General features: G+C 68.5%; 1 protein-coding gene across 1 annotated transcript in view; it reads right to left on the bottom strand.

Annotated features, from left to right (window-relative positions):
* The window catches only part of spen (spen family transcriptional repressor split ends), a 75907-nt gene that overhangs the window by 16661 nt on the left and 41651 nt on the right, over positions 1–17595 (bottom strand). Inside the window, exons 4-8 of the mRNA XM_037220483.1 lie at positions 15341–15529; positions 13407–13553; positions 4884–5053; positions 830–1052; positions 325–463 (exon numbers count right to left, since the gene is read on the bottom strand). Of these exons, the coding sequence (XP_037076378.1) occupies positions 325–463; positions 830–1052; positions 4884–5053; positions 13407–13553; positions 15341–15529 (868 nt within the window). The remainder of the gene's footprint in view (positions 1–324; positions 464–829; positions 1053–4883; positions 5054–13406; positions 13554–15340; positions 15530–17595) is intronic.

The raw sequence follows: 17595 nt of genomic DNA, 5'->3' as shown, positions 1-17595 counted from the left end.
TGTCTCACGCAGCCGCCGGCGGGCATTCCACGTCCCCCTGCCACAAGCCCATCCTGCGGCGGCCCCATCTTGTCCGACACCCCTCACCCCAGCAGAACTGCATCGGTCGCGACCGCGCGGCAGCAAGAAGCTGCGTCTTCACTTCTCCCCGCATCCGTGCCCACACCCGCTGCGACAGGAAGAAAAAACACCGCAAGGCCCCTCCCCTTCCCCGCTCCACCGCCTCAGTCTAATTAAAGAGTGTGCGGTATCATCACCGCGTACGTGCCCGCTCTTCACAATGCCATCCACGAGCGCTCCAAGCCTCCGCCGTCTCCCACTCACGATGATCTCGCCGAACTTCTCGAACGCCTTCCTCAGCTCCACCTGCTTGATGTCCTTGTCCAGGTTGCCGACGAAGAGCGTGCGAGTGGCCTTCGGGTGATACTCGTCCAGCTCGGTCTCGTACTGGCGGGAGAACAGCCTGCCGGCAGACGGGCGTGCCGTCGGCGCCGTGCCATCGGAGACGGCGTGCGCGCCACGCCAGCTCGGTGAAAGGGCGGCCCACGCGGCGCGCGCTGGCAACCGCCTTGTGCGGCGCCTCAACGCGCCGAAAGGCGCGCCCAATTGATGAGCCGGGTGAGGAATGATGCGTTCGCGCCAAGCGAGCACGGCGGCACACGTTTCGCAAGGCGCCGTCACCGCTGAACTATCCGCTCAACACCGCTCCGACACGATCCAACAGGGGAGCGCGCCGCACGCGGCCCCATCCGGCCGCTAAGCGCGCGCGCGCCCGCCGCCGGCAGCCGCGCGGCGGGCGGCGGCCATTCGGCGGCGGCCGGCCGCTCACCTGTGGTCCGAGTCGTCCACCTCGAAGCCATCGTACAGCGCGACCTCGATCTTGCTGCCGAAGAAGCTCTTGTCGTGCGACACGTTGAGCGCCTTCTCGGCGTCCTCAGGCTTCTTGAAGCAGACGATGGCGTACCGCTCGGCGCCCTGGCCGATGATCTTCACCGTTGTCACCTTGCCGTGCTTCTTGTACTCGTGGAAGAGGCCGTCCTTCAGCGACGTGTCTGCGGGCGGGCGAGACGGGCATCGGTCAGCGTCAGGGCGCGCGCAGCGGCGGGGTGGGGGTGGGGGTGGAGTGTGTGTGGGGGGGGGGGGGATCACCACACCACACTGCACAGGCCGGCGTGAGTCGGTCGCCCCCGACGACACCAGGGGACCGTGCTCGCGGACACGATGCGGCATAAAAACAGGTCGCCGGTAGCGTGGCGCAGCGACCCCCCTCGCAGAAGCCCATGTCGTTCTGTCATAAAAAGTAGGCGGGGTCGGGGTCGTCCATTAGCTGCGACCAGCATTGGCCCAGTCACCGACCCATGATTAGTGCATACCGCAGACGCAAGCCGAATATAACAATCTTGTCGACACATTACAAGTGGGTGTCGACACAACAACTGCCCGGTCGTTGAATGCGTTACGACTGACGAGCATGTCCATTTATATCATATTCGGAACAAGATGTGGGCAAATGTCACGCATGTGATAACGGCAGATGCCGTACCAGCGGTTACTTCTATGAATGCCGGCAAGGTAAATCATGTTGACACAGTTCGTACGCAAGGGGTTTATTTCCTACGTTTATTTCACGTGCGCCCGCCTCCTGCGCACCTCCCTCCACCAAGCCGCATCCGAGTCCGCGTGGGCCAGCTGACGCAAAACTCTACATTCGGCGGACCGGCGACGTCCTCGACCCTCGCCTCACGCCAATCGAGTCCTCCCCGTCCCCGTCCCCGTCCCCGTCCCTGTCCCCGGCGCCCGTCTTTTCCTGCATGACGCAAGCGCTGCGCCGCCGTCGCCAATCAATACCATCCACAGGTCGGTCGGGCGACGGCGCCCGGCGGCGCGGCACGTGTCCACCGGCGCCTTCATTAGCTCGAACACGCCCCGAGGCGAGTCGGTGACCCGGAACCGGCCGGCCGGGGGCTACACACACGCGCGCCGGCCGGCCGCGTCCCGCCACTACGAAGCGGACGCCGCCGCACCGGCGCCACGCACCACATGCCTGCCACCGCAGCTGACTGCCCCCTCTACAAACGGCCGTCTGGCTGACCCAGGCTGGGCTGGCGTTACTGAGACCATTATTCACGTTGTTGTGTTATGGTTCCCATCATCATTTTTTTTCTGGCAATGACCCGGTTTGCGATATTGCTATCTTCAGTCCATTATTTCACTATTGTTCCCTTCTCGCTTTTTTCTTGCTCTAATTTCTCTTTTATTGCCGTTATCATGATTACGGTTGGAGGCGCACCAACCTCTCGCTGGGCTGGGAACAAAGCCGGACCCCGACAAACAGACTGGGCTTCCAGACCCCATACAGTCACACAAGATCTACTGCTGGGGCGTGGCTATGCATCATGACGAGTTCGACCAGTCACGCTACCAAGCGAGTCGCCACCATCCGCCGCGAGCGGCGGCGCGCGCGCGGCGGAAGAGCGCGGGGAGCGCGGCCCGCCCGGCCCGCAGTGCTGCGGTACCCGCCAGGGTGACGTCATCGGTCACGGCGACGTCACCCGCCGACCGCAGCGGGCGGCGGCAGGGCGCGCCGGGAGGTCACAACGATGGGGCGTCCTGTCAGCTGCGCCCGCAGGCTATGCCGTGCTGCCGCGGCTGCCGGCAAGAGCGCCAGCGTGCAAACTGGAGCGTATCCAGGCTAGACTCGCCCTGAATCGCTTCCTGCACCACGGACCATTATCATTATCATTTCACGTGATTATCATATTATCATCTCACGTGAAACGACTAACGCGCGCGTGGAAAGGCGCGATAACAGTGGAACGGAGGCAAAAGGCGCGATAACAGTGGAACGGGGGCAAAAGGCGCGATAACGGTGGAACGGAGGCAAAAGGCGCGATAACAGTGGAACGATACGATAACAGTGGAACGGAGGCAAACGTGTCTGGGAAACGTGAGACACGGGCAGCAGCCCAGCCACGGGAAAGTGTTGAACAGGCGTTTTTACCGGCGTGTTCGTGATAACCCCACTTTACGTCCCGGCGAGCAGGACAGGGAGACCAAAACGCGATGACAGACGGATCCACGACAAATGGGAGCTCGACTTCAGCACCTGACCGTTTGAACCGCTCAGCGGCCGACGATTGCTGGGTCCCATCACCATGCGACACTGTGTGACGTGTCATTCCCGGGTTGCAACCGGCGTTACGACGGGCGTTACCCGTTATGCATCGAACTGAACGCGGGCAGCAGCCAACAACGCCCAGCCACGGCCCGTCAGCAGTTACACTTCCCCCATATGTGACAGCCGTAACTACCTCGGGCCGCCCGGGGAGTCAACGTGCTCGCCTTTCGAATAAAGGCGCTCTTCTTGCCGGCGGTGCATCTACACAGTGTGCAGCTAACCCCGCCTGAGCTTCCACAGCCGCATCGGCATCAGACCACCGCCGAGCCCCGAGTCCAGCACCCGCCTGCAGGCGAGTCCCATCCGGCTGTGTTCCACGGCCATCCGGCCCCCCAGCTGGACGGCCTTCTGCCGCGCCTGCGCCGCCGTCGCCGCCGCGTCGAGGCCGGCCGGCCGCCCCCGCGCCAGTCCAGCCGCCCGGCCGGCTTTGGCGCCGACTGCCCGCCGGGACGGCCGTGAGCATACCGGCCGCAGATTGAGGCTCGATTTAGCCGGGCGTCAGCTGCCGCCGCCCCTGGCAGCGCCGCCGCCGCCGCCGCCGCCGCCGGGGCCAGTGACCTACTTCGAGCCCGCGCTGGCTGGAGGTTCGGGGCTGGCACAGTCGAGCCGAGCCGAGCCCAGCCGGAGCGGCGGCGCGGCGGGGCCGGAGCCGGAGCCGGAGCAAGATCCGCGGCGAGCCCGAGCCTGAGCCGCGGCCGAGCCCCCGGCCTGTGACGTCCTCGCGCCTGATCAATGCCCGGTCACGCCACCCGCCAGCCGGTCGGCTGAGGAACAGGGGGCGGGGGCCGGGGGCGGCGCCGCCCCCCAGCCGGTGATTCAGCACCGGTGCCGGCCGTGGCGTGGCTCGCCGCCGGGTCGGCGCTCGCTCCGCCGGGCGACGCCCGCCGCCGCCGCCGCCGGTCCGGATTAGCGAGGGATCGCCCCGCCTCCCACGGCGCCGCAGGATTTCCCCTAGCGCCTGACATCCATTCCAAGTCGGCAAACAGCAGCAGCACGCAGCCTCCGAGCAAGCACACTGGAGCGACGCGTGCCGGCCGCATCGCAGCTATTTATCCGGCATCAGCGGCGGGCGGCCGGGGGTTCCCGGCGGCGGTCGCGCGGCACGACGCGTCACGGTCCGCCGCGGCCGACCGGCACGGCCCGCCGCATCAGCAGTATTGACTCCGGTATCCCGCGTTCCCGAACGCAGCGCGACCATCTGCGCCGGCGCGCCGCGGGCCTCAATATGGTGGCGTTCACTCACAGCGCGGCGAGGAAACGGACCGTGTGCTGCGGCGTAATCATCGTCAGCGCTTTCGGCGACTAGAACGCCACTCCGCGGTCATTTGAACGTCACTGATAACACTACTTGCCAGTTCATACCACGCCTCTCTGCACACTACGACGCCCTACTGGTCGTACGCTACCGCCGACGACAATGTATCGCAGATAATCTCGGCAGCACCCAGTCCACATCCGCACTTATCGTCTCGAACCACACAACTCACGAACAACATACGTCGCAGCAACTACCACTAGCTGCAACGTCACCCAGTCCCCCCCCCCCCCCACACACACACACGTCGGTAGCCCACCACCCACCGTGCCGACCGTCCATAGCCCGACCGGCTCACCCTAACCCAGCCAGCCGCCGCAACCCTCCAGAGCAGCAGCCGCCGCCCACACCGGCGGGCAGCATCGGCTGCCAGCGCGCCGGTGCACTCACCGCTGGAGCGGGCCGGCAGGTTCTTGACGCAGATGGCGATCGGCCGGCGCTCCTCCGTGCCGTTGGGCTGCGGCGACGACGAGCCGATGCCGGAGCTGACGCTGCCCGACTGTGTGGCCGACGCCGCGACGGCCGCCACCGCCGACGACAGGCCGCCGCGCTTGTTCCGTCTGCAACGGGCGCACGGCGCCGGTCAGCGGCCGGCCAACGGCGGTGAGCGGGCGGGGAGACGGCGGAGAGACGGCGGTGAGCGGGCGGGGGACGGGCGGGGACCACAGGTGGCCGCGCGGCACGGCGCGGCGCGGCCGCCCACCCTCCCGCGTATCGACCACGCCGGCGGCGCGCGGCCGGCCGGTAAAAATACGTTGGCGCGTTGCGTTACGCGCCGCGCCGCGCTGGATCGATGGCGGCCCCGGCCGCACGCACACTGCTGGCGCTGCCCCTGCGCGGCCGGCGGCCATCGCTCACGATGGCGGGCCGGGGAGCGGCGCCGGCGGCGGTCCGAACCGCCGGTCCGGGGTCACCGCCGGGGGGAGCTGCTGGACGTTTACAGCGTTGTTTGACAGGTCGATACGCTAATGTAAGTGATAACGTTCAGCACGTCAAGATGGCGCCAACCGACTGGCCGTAGGTGTCAGCGCCACCCAAAACCTCAATTACCATCATCACGTCAAGCCACCCCATCCCACGTACAGCCGCTAAAATCCAACATTCCACTCTTGGTAGCCCAGAACAGGAGGCTTTCAGTTTCTCACGGTAGCCTCTACCTGCAGTTCATGTCATTGTGCACGGACAATGCGATCGGGGACAATACGTTTCCCGGCTCGGAAGGGGGTCACTGACCGCACACACTCAGTAGCCTCGAGGAAACAAACGACAGCGGCCGAACGCCCACGACGCCACGCGCCAGACATAATACCTGATAACAAGCGGCGTCGGAAAAATTGGCCATAACCAGCGCTGCGGAAAATCGATCGCCCAATTACCGGGCGATTATCCCGACCCAGCTGCACGTCCCAGGGGCCGTAGCTTGGGTCGGCCCTCGCGCCGCTGAGCCCACGTCACCGGGACGGCCCCGCGCGGCCCCTGGCGCGCGAGCAGCTATTTCCTTCAGAGTCGCGCCAACACGACCCGCCAAAAATACATGGCCAGGTGGAGCGCATCCAAAGGCGCCGCCACCCGACATGTGATCGCTGGCGGTCATGGAGCGGGGCCCAGCCGGATCACCCGACCCGGACAAGCCAGGGGCGCGGCCGCCGGCCCCGCTCTGTTTTTGTTTGCAGCCGTCTCAGTCACGCCCCTATCGCGTCACCAGCTGGGCCGGCGGCCGCGGGACGCGCCGCCGCCGCCCGTCGCCATGACAACCGCCCGCAGCGGCTGATTATGCGTTGCCATGGCGACCCGGCATGGCGGCCGGCGGCGCGCGTGTCCGGCCAGTCGTCAGATTCGACGAGCGCGACGGACCGGGGGCGCCGGCGTCCGGCCATTGGGGCCGGGCCCACCGAGCCTGGGTCGGAGACGGCCGGCCACAGGGTCCGGGTCCGACGCGGCGGAGCCGACGCAGCGCGCCGCCACCGAAACGGCGCGTCCCAGCGCCGGCGTCGCGGCCGAGCTGGTTCGTTTAGCAGTATTCAGCGCGGCGACGAGGCCGACTGTCGCAACGTCGGCCGTGTCGACGAACGAAAAAGTGTAGATATCGGACCGTATGACATTTAGAACCGACCTAATTCGGTTTTTTACAACTCGGTAGGGTGAACGGCCGGGCTGCTCCCGGCTGGGCTGCGGGTTCACAGACAGGCAGACCTCAATTTTGAAGAAACAAACTTGGATTCGGCGTCGTATCGGGGTATCAGCATTAATTACTCATGGCGGCCCCACATGCAAAGCGTCGATTCGAAAAGCGTTCCATCCGTCACTCCCGCTTCTAACCAGTTCCCACGCCGTCCTCCAGCCCGAGCCACATTTGGCGCCTCGTGATTCAGCACCCAGACGGCATCGATCCTAGGATGACGCGCGCATGAGGCACAGCCTGGTGTCGCCAGGGAACGCTGCTGAGCGGGCGTGGAACGCTGCTGCGAGGTCCCGCTCCTCCCAGCGCTCCAACGATAGCTCTGTGTGAGCCCGCCGTCCAGGCACGCAGCGCCCTTCTACGACACGCGTTGAAGGCACCGCCTGTCCGAGCAGCAGAAGGTACGGCTCCATGCCACAGGATGCCGCTCCGTGCTGACATCCGACCGAAGGTCAGAGGCACGCCAGCGGAGCGGAGTCGGTCGCAGGGGACACGTCCCGCCGCGCCGACCGCAGCCAGCACAATGGACCCGATCTCAACCGGCGGCACCATCAAAGGCCCTCTGACACGCTCCGGAGCGAACGACGCACCCCGAACAGCCAGCCGCCTCCGCGAAAGCGCGCCCGTCACTCCACCGTACACAGATCCTGAGCCGGGAAGCGCCCCACTCCGGCCGATTCATTCCACCACCTGATCAGCCGCATGACCAGTTCAGATCACGACCACCGACAAGACACAACACGCCGGTCCAGGCCGCCGACAGACGGCTGTCGGCTGACGCCACCGCCGCGCCGAGAGCCGCGCGCGACGACACCGGCGGACTGACCGCAGCGCGGGCAGCAGCGCGGCGCGCCAGCCCCGCCGGCGCCGCGTTACCTGCAGACACCGGCGGCCGCTCTGGGGACCGAGCACGGCGAGAGTGCGCCCACCGGTCACCGCCGCCGCGCCGGGCAGACCGCGCCGCCACGAGCTACTGCCGGCCGGGCGGCGCGCACGAGCACGTGGCGCGGCGCCACGGGACCGTCGCGACAACAAACACGTGCCGGCGTGGCGGGCGGGAGGGAGGCCGGCTGGCCGCGCGCCCGAAAGATCGATCGCCGCACCCGCCGCCGCCCGATGTGGGCCGCGCCATGGAGACGGCCGACAACAGACGCACCCCCACCGCCACACGCACGCGTGCCACACGCCTGTGCGTGGCGCGGCGAGGCCGCCGGCGGCGGCCCAACGTGGGAAACGAACACCTGTGTTGAATTTCACGCCGGCCAGGAGATCGATTGTGTGAATCAGACAGTGGATGCCATTAGTCTCGCTGAAACGATGCAGTGGGTAATATCACACGGCAAACGTCTTTCAGCAAGTATTTCGTCATTAAACGAAGTGTCACCGGGCCAAGTTTGCCCTTTCAGCAACTTCTAGAATGTCATCAGTGAACTCGTTCCCTGTTACTTCCAAGCGGCCACAGACTGTCGGCACCTGGAAGTAGACGCTAGAACCACGCCAGCAACATAAAATTCCCTTCAAGACGAAAATGGGCTTAAACTGGTTGAAATCACCACGCTATTGGTCCCATCCACCCCTTCTGCCACCGCCTTGTCCAGTGGCTTTTCCACTCTGGCCGCCTGCAGCGCGACTCAACCGCTGCCTTCAAGTGGGTCGCTGCAGAGCGACGGCGGCAACCCCAGCGGAACAAAGGCCCTCTTATCTCTGCGAATCGCAGCCACGCAGCGCGACAACAGCTCCCGGCAGGCCTGCAGCCAGCGGCCGCCGCAGTCTCGCTCTCCGCCGCGTCCGCGGCGTGGCCCTGCGCCGCCGGCTGGCCTCGCCAGATAAGGCGCTGCAGGCGGCGCGCGGACAATGCCGGGGCGGCCGTATCTGCCGGCGGCGCCGAGCCCCTCCGCGCGCAGCCAGCCGCCAGCCAGCCGGCAGGGAGAGGCGTCCGGCGGCGCCGGCAGCTCCCACGGGCCGTGCCACAGCTGCCGGGCCGGCCGGCGCCTGCTCCCACGCACTCATCCGCGCCGGGCGCGGCGAGCACACGGGCGCCCGCCGGCGAGCCCCGAAAGACGGCCGCGCACCAGCCGCCATCCCTGCATCATCTGCCCGGTGCCGGCTCCCGCCCGCCCTGGCAGGAGAGGTCCGAGCGCAGACCAGGCGTCAGGTCCATTTTGGGGGCGTCAGGTCGTCGCGTTGGGGCGCGCGCCACGCGACGACGCGGCACGCGCCCCAAGGCTTCGCCGGGAGGGTAGCTTCCCCCATGGCATGACACAACATAACATGACATGACATGACACCCGACGCGGCGGCACAACAGACGAATACATCTCGTCCAGCGCCCGGTCCGCAGTGTGTCGAAGTTGTCTCGACCAGGGATGCCGCGGAAGTCAACATGCCCTCGCGCGTCGAAGCCCCGACGGAGACCGAAACTGGCGGAAATGCGATCGCTCTATGAATGCAGACTGCAACGACGAGAGTGCAAAACGGCGAGCCCAACATCGTCCATAGAGGTTGTCGCATCTTCCAACCAAACCCTGGACTGGGACAGACTACAGGTCAGTGGCGCGCCGCGAGCTCCGGGTCACGGCCCGCGCCAGGCTGGCCGCGCCCAGGCGGACCAGTGACGTCACTGTTGCAGAGCGCGCGCCGCGCCCGCTGCTGCGGCGGCTGGCGTCAGCCCGTGACATAACCTCGGCGTTGTGAGGCGCGCGCCGGCCGCCGGTCGAGGTCAGCCCCGGCAGCGGCCGGGCATGAGTCGCGGCCACCGGCGCCGCTGACTCAGCGCCGCTCCGTGCAGCCGCGAGGTCAACCACCGCACGAGGGCGTGCCGCGCCGCGCCGCCCCCGCCGGGCCGTGCGGCCGACATCGGCCAGCGGCGGCACGAGGACGTCAGCGGCGGCGTGTCAGCTTTCGCCGCCGGTGCCGGCGCACGCCCGGCTTAGTAGAGCGGGGCGGCGGCCGCTGGACGGGGTCTCCATGATGTCCGCCCGCCGCGGTGCGGCCGGCGCTGCCTGAACACCAGCACCAGCCGAGCAGCAGCATGTCACGCGAGGCCAGTCCAGCCCAGAAGCGGAATCGCCGCCGCGTGCGGCGGCTCGCTCGGCCGCGCCTTGCGCAGCAGTCTGGAGCGGCGCGCCGTTCTTCGGGTCGGCTACCGCCGCGGTCCACAGCGCAGGCGCGCGCCGCCGGCGCCGCGGCCACCGAAGCAGCCGGGCAGACCGCCGAGGACCGGGGTTGACCGGGCCTGGTCCAGACCGCCACCGGAGCAGCCGGGCGGACAGGGGCTGACCGGGCCTGGTCCAGACCGCCACCGGAGCAGCCGGGCGGACCGCTGCGGACCGGGGCTGACTGGGCCTGGTCCAGACCGCCACCGGAGCAGCCGGGCGGACCGGGGCTGACCGGGCCTGGTCCAGACCGCCACCGGACCAGGGCTGACCGGGCCTGGTCCAGACCGCCGCCGGGACCAGGCGGGCAGTGCGGCGCAGCTCCGGCGCGGTCCGACCAGACGCCAGACGCACCAGATACACAGACGCTCCCCCGCGCACGCCGGCGGAAACGTTGCCCGCCGCCGGCGGCACAGGACGAAAGAGCGGCTGGCGGCCACGTGGGCTGGTGACGGCGCCGGTCGGCAGACGGCGGCCGGGACGATCACCAGAGCGCGACGCCCCGGCCGGCCGCACACACGGCAGCACTGTGGTGACGGGAGCTCTGTCTCAGGAAACCATGGTCTGACGCGGCGCAGCATCTCACCGACTGGGCAGGGGATCCCTGCGAGGCTCAGACGGCGCCCAGCCCGTCGCCGTCCAGTCCCGTCTCCCATCCAGCCCCGTCCGGTCCCGTCCAGCCCGTCCAGTCGGCGCACCTGTTCAGCCGGCGGCGCGCTCGTCCGTCACCCGTCCAAAGGTCAGTGCACCGGCGACCCCAACGGCACGTGACAAGCCTGTCAGCCGGCAGCCTGGTCAGAGCCGGTCAGCCAGCCAGCCAGCCAGCCAGCCAGCCAGCCAGCCAGCCAGCCAAGTTCGCCGCCACATATGGCGTGCGGCTGGCGCCGGCGCCGGCGGCCACAAGGCCGCACGGGGGCGACGCGGCGGGGTAGCGCGCCACCGCCGGCCAGATACGGCCGCCGCCTGTCGGGGGCCGCGCACCCTGCGTCACCGGCATGAATACGCAGCGAGGAGAGCCGGCGGCCGGCCATCTTGAGAGACGTCCGGCGGCTGTATTAGTCTATCTGGCCATCGCGCCGCCGGCCGACAACGCGGAATGTGACGGACGGAACGCTCCGGTGGACCGCCATCAAGGCCGGTCTGTGACGGCGAGCGCGGCCGCGAGCCTCGGGCCGCGGGCGGTCCCGGAGCGGCAGGTCATCCCGTGCCTCAGACGCCGGTGCCGCGCAGATTGACGTCGGGCCGGATCGAGTGCTCATCCAGGAACTCATATGTCCCGGCGCAGTCACGAAGGCTTCCGCCAGAAATTCGTTACCCGGGACACGAGCTGAACTCGATATCCAATAAGATCCGGTAACAGTGTCGCGCCCGAGCCCGAGGACTTCCTCGCCTCCGCAGGTGGAGACATCCTGGGGGCGCTAAGCGCGATCAGAAACGCGACGCAAAGGCCGTACAGCACACCCGTGCGCGTAGCATTGGCAAACGCGCAGCGCCATGCCAGTGTGCTGGCTCGTGCATGCAGGAAACAATGGTCGCCGTGCGGGATAGTAGAGTGCCGACCTTTCCAAACTGGCACTAGCGTTCGCCCGTGCCGCGACGGTGCTGCAGAGCAGAGCGGGCGGCCGGGGCCACCAGCGCAGCAGGGGCCGGCCGGCCGGCCGGCAGTGCCGGCGCGCCGCCAGCCGGCCCGCCCCGCCGGCTCGTTTCACGGAACGCTGGCGCCCGGGCCGGGGTCGGCCCGCAGCTCTGCCGCGCCGTGTGGGTCGGCTACGCAGCCGTTCCACGGCCCGAACAATCCGGAGTCGGCCCGGCGGCGGGCGGCGGCTGGGCCGGCGGCGCTGCCGCTCCGGCCGCCAGCCAGAGCGCAGTGCGGCGACCAGAGTCTGTGTCGCAGTGGAGCCCGTCCCCCGGGTGAGTGGCAAGCCCGACAAATCTCCCCCGCACGGCCGCTGCGGGTCTGCAGTTGAGCAATCGCGGATCTGACGTCTGGCTGGCACGACAAGCGCTGACGAGAGGCGCCCCATCCGATATCGTAGCTCTATCGTTTCGCAACACTGCTGACTACGAGCAACAGCTGCGAGAGACTGGAGCATCCCCGGGGAGAGACGAGAGACGAGAGACGGACAGAAAGAGAGCAAGGCGGCGACCAGCACTTCCAGAAAAATGCTAACAGGTAACACGAACAAATCCCCGGAGCCCAACCAACCCACTTAGTCCACCACTTCCACCTGCAAGGAGGACGTCAGAGGCGTCGTCAAGCAACACACGCGGCTAAGGCTGAGGAAGTATTGCACATTTGCCGGCCAGGGAAAACCTAGTGTACACATTAGCAAAACACTGCGGCCGGCGCAGAACGCGCACAAACGTGACACTTCCAGCTCACTGCGAGCAAACAAAGGCATCGGTGGCGGCAGTAGCAGACAGGCATACGGGGTGGCGGCGGCGGCCGGTTTCACAACCGCCGCCGTCCGCGGCGCGGCTGGCCCGGAGAGAGCGGGCGAGCGGGGGCAGAGCGGCCGGCGCGCGGCGGGAGCGGGCGGTTGGCCAAGCGACGCGGCCGGCGGCCGGTTTCGACAGAGCGGGCGCGCCTCAGCGATGGCCGCCGGCCGGCCGGTGCTGCCGCCACCGGGCGGCCGGCGCCCGCCGCGCCACTCTGGCGGCAGCTGCCGCGCGCCCCGGCCGCGGCCGCCGCGTCCGCCGCGCCCGCCAGCTTTCTCCGGGCAAAAACGGCGCTGCGGCGAGAGCGGCCGGTCGGCCGGCAGCGCACACGCGCCGGCAGCACCTTCGTCTCCAGCGTTTCCAGCGCGGAAAGCCGCCAGCGCCCTTGGAGGCGCCCGGTTGCGGCGGGCCGGGCGGCGGCGACGACGACGACGGACACTCCGGGCTGGGCCGCACAGGCGGTCGGCCCGGCCGCGGCAGCCGCGTCGCCGGCGGCGGCTCCAGGCTGCGCAGAAATGCCATATCATGCCGCCGCAGGGATCTCATGTACGCAGGGCCGGCCTGGGGCGGTCATGCCCCCCGGCCGGCGGCGCGGCGCGGCCCGGGGCAGCGGCGGCGCGCGCCGGGTCACACGACACCGCCTCGCTCGGGCCGGAGGTCACTCGCCAGCGGCGCCCAGCCGCGCGGCCGCCACTGGTGTCACGTGCGCGCTCGTCACTGTCGCTGTTGCACTCGCCGGTCCGGTTCACTGTCGGTCACTGCGGCACGGCACGGCGCGGCGCGGCGCGGGCGGGCCGTCGGCGGACGGCGGGCGCGACCCTCGGCGCCGGGCGGGTCCTGGCACGAGCCGCGCGCGCTCGCCGCCGGCACTGTGTGGCACGCGGCGCGCTGGCCGGCTGCAGCAGGGGGCGGCGCGGCCGCGGCGGACGCCCGCTCCGGCTATTTTGGTGGTGTGCCGTCGACTGTTCCACGCGGCCGGCGCGGACCGTTGGCCGGGCCGGCCAGGTAAGTCGGCCAGCAGGTTTCACCGGCCAGGCCGCGCTCGCAGCCTCTCCGCAGGGGCGGCGTCAGGCGGCGCAGGGGCGGCGCCAGGCGGCGCCGGCGGTGGCGATGGCGGCGCGTGCGCGCACGCTTTCTTACCTCGGGGAGCGAGACTTCGAGCGCGAACCGGAGCGCGACTGCGACGAGCGGCTGCTGCTGGACGAGCTGCGGCTGGACTGCGACGAGCGTGAGCGGCTGGACGAGCGCGAGTGCGAGCGCGACTCGGAGCCCGAGCCGCTGCCGGACCTGCGGCCCATACACGCCCCGGGGTCAGCGGCAGATCAACGAGCGCCGACTGGGTCGACACACACACACACACACACACACACACACACACACACACACACACACACACACACACACACACACACACACACACACACACACACGCACGCACGCACGCACGCACGCACGCACGCACGCACGCACGCACGCACGCACGCACGCACACACACACACAAGGACCTGCGACAGCACAGATGTTACACGGCAACACGTTGTTCGAACTGGAGCGTCCGATTCGGGAGAGCTTTTGAGCCCCTACAGAGGGTGCAGTTTGCACACTATCACGTCACCCAGCCGATGAGTGCCAGCCTTGTTACACTGTGAACTCATGAAAAAGCTCTAGTAAGGGATGTAACTACCACCGCACGAGTGGTGTGCGTAATGGATGCAGCACTAACTAGCATTGACATAGTGCAGGTGGTCGCCATAATCAAACGCAAATTGTGGACGTTGGCTGCTCACTGTGACAGCGCACTGCTGCTCTAAAAAAAGAAAAACAGCCAGCGGTGGCGAATGAATACGCGCGAGCCGGCCCTCAAGCCTTCGACACATCGTACAGAAAACCGTGACTGCGGCCGCTAGAAACAGGTCGCGGTAGGTCGGAAGCCGTCGGCCCGCGACATGGCGTCTCACAACCGCCGACACCAGCACAGCCCGACGGACAGCAGGCGCACACCACACGCGGCGACTGGCTGCCACCCTCCGCACCACCGCCGCGTGTCTAGCTCAGAATATCGCGTCCCCGGCCACGAACATCACCTTTCCCGTCCTCGAAATTTCTCTCCCCTAGGCTCGTTCCACCTCCTCCCTACGGATGCTGACTCAGCACCTATAATTCCGGCCGCTATGAAACGCGATGGTCCCAAAATACCCGACCAGCGACTTCCGCCCGCTCGCTTTCACATGGCTAAGTTGCACCGGACGCAGCCTTGACCTCCTACTCCGGCAAATAAAACCCCGCTCCAGGCCGTCTGCAGAGCTGAGACACTGAGCCCAGCACACTCGCCCCGCCCTGATCCCGCGGTGGCACGTGACAGCCAATCAGCCCGCTCTCAAGCATGCGCGTATTGTGCGCAAGCACCCAGCGATTTACATCTCTGGCGACCAGTTTTGCCACGACTCGAGCATTCTTCGTGTTCGTAAGCTGCCCAGCTGAGCTGCACTTCGAGCGACCGACGCCGGTCAGACGCGGGGGGGGGGGGACGTGCCCGCGCGCCGCACCGGCCCCGCCCGGCCACAGCGGGCATGCGCCTCGGCGGCGGCGGGCCGACAGCGCCGCCGGCTGCCGCCGCCGACCGCACGGTCCGCGCGGCTCTCACGATCCCGCCGGCGGCCGGCCGGGCGGCGGCTGATGATGGGAGCGGGCGGCGGCGACGGCGGCGGCGTCCACTCCCGTCCTGCGCGCGGCGCGCCGGCTCCGCGACTCTGCTTTCCCCTCTCCCTTCCCTGACCGACACGGGTCGACGCTCGCCCACCGGCAGCGGATCCCACGAAATAAGGCGGCGTGACCTTGCTTCAGCCAGTCGTTGAACGCGAACGGGGACCGTCTAGTTGAACAACACGCTCGTACACAAGCGCTCCACCGCTAGTAATCAGCGCCTCACACCACAACAGCACCCCAACATAACGTACAACACACAACAGCGCTCGCAAACAGCAAAACACTTCAGGCACCTCACAACAAGCGCTCCACCAGTCCCCCGCACGTCTCCCCACCTCCCTGGCCCCCGGCTCGCTGCCCGCCTCACCGTTTGGGCTGGGCCGTCTTGTTGTTGTTGTTGATGGTGACGCGCGCGTGCTGAAGCGCGGCAGGCGAGCCGCGCCGCGCCAGCCCCTTGCCGACGCCGGGCGACCGTTCGCCGCCGTAGACGTCGCCGCCGAACCGACTCAGCTCGCCGCCGTACCAGCCCGGGCCGCGGTAGCGCGAGCCCTGACCCCTGGCGGAGCACAGACAGCAGGCTGTAGCGCACGCTCAACACGCACGCCAGGTGCGAGGTACAGCGACGAGGTACGGACACAGGGCGCGGTGCGGGATATGGGGGCCGGATACGGGTGCGGGGTACGGGTGCTGAGTGCGGGACGCGGCACGGCCGGTCGGGGCGGTCGGGGCGAACCGTGTGGACGTGTTGTTGGGAAGGGTCAGCATGAACAAGGCGTTAAGACTGCACAGCTGCGACGGATACGACAGTTACGGCTGGAGGATCCTGTCGCAGACGGTGTATCATAACACACAACACACGGCTAAATGACGATGCCTGCCTTCTAACAATTTCAAGCCCATTTGAGTTTCTCAGCAGCTCCCGCCCTGAATCAGTGTTGCGCCACATACGTCGTCCAAGCGCGATGGAGCCGTCTCCACGGAAGTGGGGCAGAACCCTCACCCCGGAGCCGGACCGGACACCGCCGCCCCACGTCCACGCCCTCGCCGAGGTGCACCGTCCACCGACGGCACACACACCCACACACACACACACACACACAGGGAGCCGAGCCGGCGCAGCGGGCGTCGCGTCCCCTACGGTGGCGGCCGGCCCGGTTCCACTCCGGCTCGCCGCAGCAGAGCACGCGATACTGCGGCGGCGGCGGCCGGGAGCGGCAGCCGTCGCCGACCGTCGCCCGCCGGCCGGCCGTGGCCGACCGCACGATCGGGCCGGGCCTGCGCCTCGCCGCCGTCGCCGGGTCCGGTTTCGCCCGGCCGCGGCGGCACCGGACCGCTAGCTGTGCATGACGCCGGCTGACTCAGGAGCTGGGGCCGCTCCGCCACGCGGTCACCCCTGCAGCCAGCCCTCCCGGCCGCGGCACGCTCCAGCACCCCGCGCCACCGCCGGCGTGACGTCACCGTCCGGCGGTATGACGCAGCGGCGCCCGGCCGTCCGTGACGGCGCCAGCTGTGTGACGGCGTGGCCTCGCGCTATCGCCGCCCATTCCCCTGCCCTCCGGCCGGCGGCGGCGGCGGCGGCGGCGGCGGCGGCGGCGGACCGTCATGGTGCTTCTAATCCGCGGCCCCGGCCGCCGCCGCCGAGCCGGATGCCACGTGGAGAGCGAGGCCGGCCGACGCCTGACGAAACCGGTCGGCACGGGCCAGCGGTACCGCTGAGCCGCCTTCCCTGACGGCCGAGACGGCCGCGGCCGCGGTGTGTCGACACTAACAGCTCTGGACGTGGGCGCCGCAGTCTCGCACCCGTCACTGAAAGCCTACCCTCACCATACTGGGCCGTTGGAACGCCTTGATGCCATGCGCTCCACGTTATTTCGGCAATCATTGCGATTCATCGCGGTTCGTGCTCTAAAAGCACGGCTCCCTCCGTGCTCATCCCTCCGCCTTTAGGGCTTATCGCGGGCGGGACGTCGCCTGGAGGGCATCACTGGATCCGGGAGGCACACCCCCGCTGCGGCCGCCCCAGACCCCGGCCCGGCGCCCGGCGCGACCCCGGCCGGCGGCAGGTCGCTCCGGCGCTCCGCACCGCCCGGCGGCCGGACGCAGCGGCGGGCCCCGACCGCGCAGCACGGCGCCGGTATCGCAACAGGGCCAGCCGCTGCATCCCTGACCGGTCTCGGTCGCCGCTCGGAGACGTGTCAGCGGGGCAGCGCTGGCGCTGCGGTCGCGCCCATGAGGACGAGCCGCTGGGCGGCCGCTCTGGCTCGCAGCGCAGACGCTGCGGTAGCGCGCGAGGGGCGCACGGTTGTTGCTATGACGTGCTACAAGCCCTCCCGCCAGCTCTTCCTTCAGGCTGACGTGGACGATATCCCCCTGTGCTCCAGAAAAGCGCTTGTCGCGCTGGCATCGGTCGAATACGACGGCTACACAGCATCGCAGGCACAGTGGCGACGGCAATCCACGACGAGCACGTCGAGGGCAGGTGGCGGCAGTTACGAAAATTTCAATACGCAATCAGCATGGGGCGGGGCGGGACAGTTTCTCAGAAACCACCGCAGAGTCTTGAGCAAAGCCGGCCGCCGCCGCGCCGCCGCGCCCAGACGCGACTGTCCGCTCCACGCAGAC

Source organism: Pollicipes pollicipes, unplaced genomic scaffold, assembly GCF_011947565.3.
Source record: "Pollicipes pollicipes isolate AB1234 unplaced genomic scaffold, Ppol_2.1 Scaffold_4295;HRSCAF=5057_pilon_pilon_pilon, whole genome shotgun sequence".
NCBI lineage: Eukaryota > Metazoa > Arthropoda > Thecostraca > Pollicipedomorpha > Pollicipedidae > Pollicipes > Pollicipes pollicipes.
Note: the sequence above shows the minus strand (reverse complement) of the source record. Positions and strands in the feature narration are given on the sequence as shown.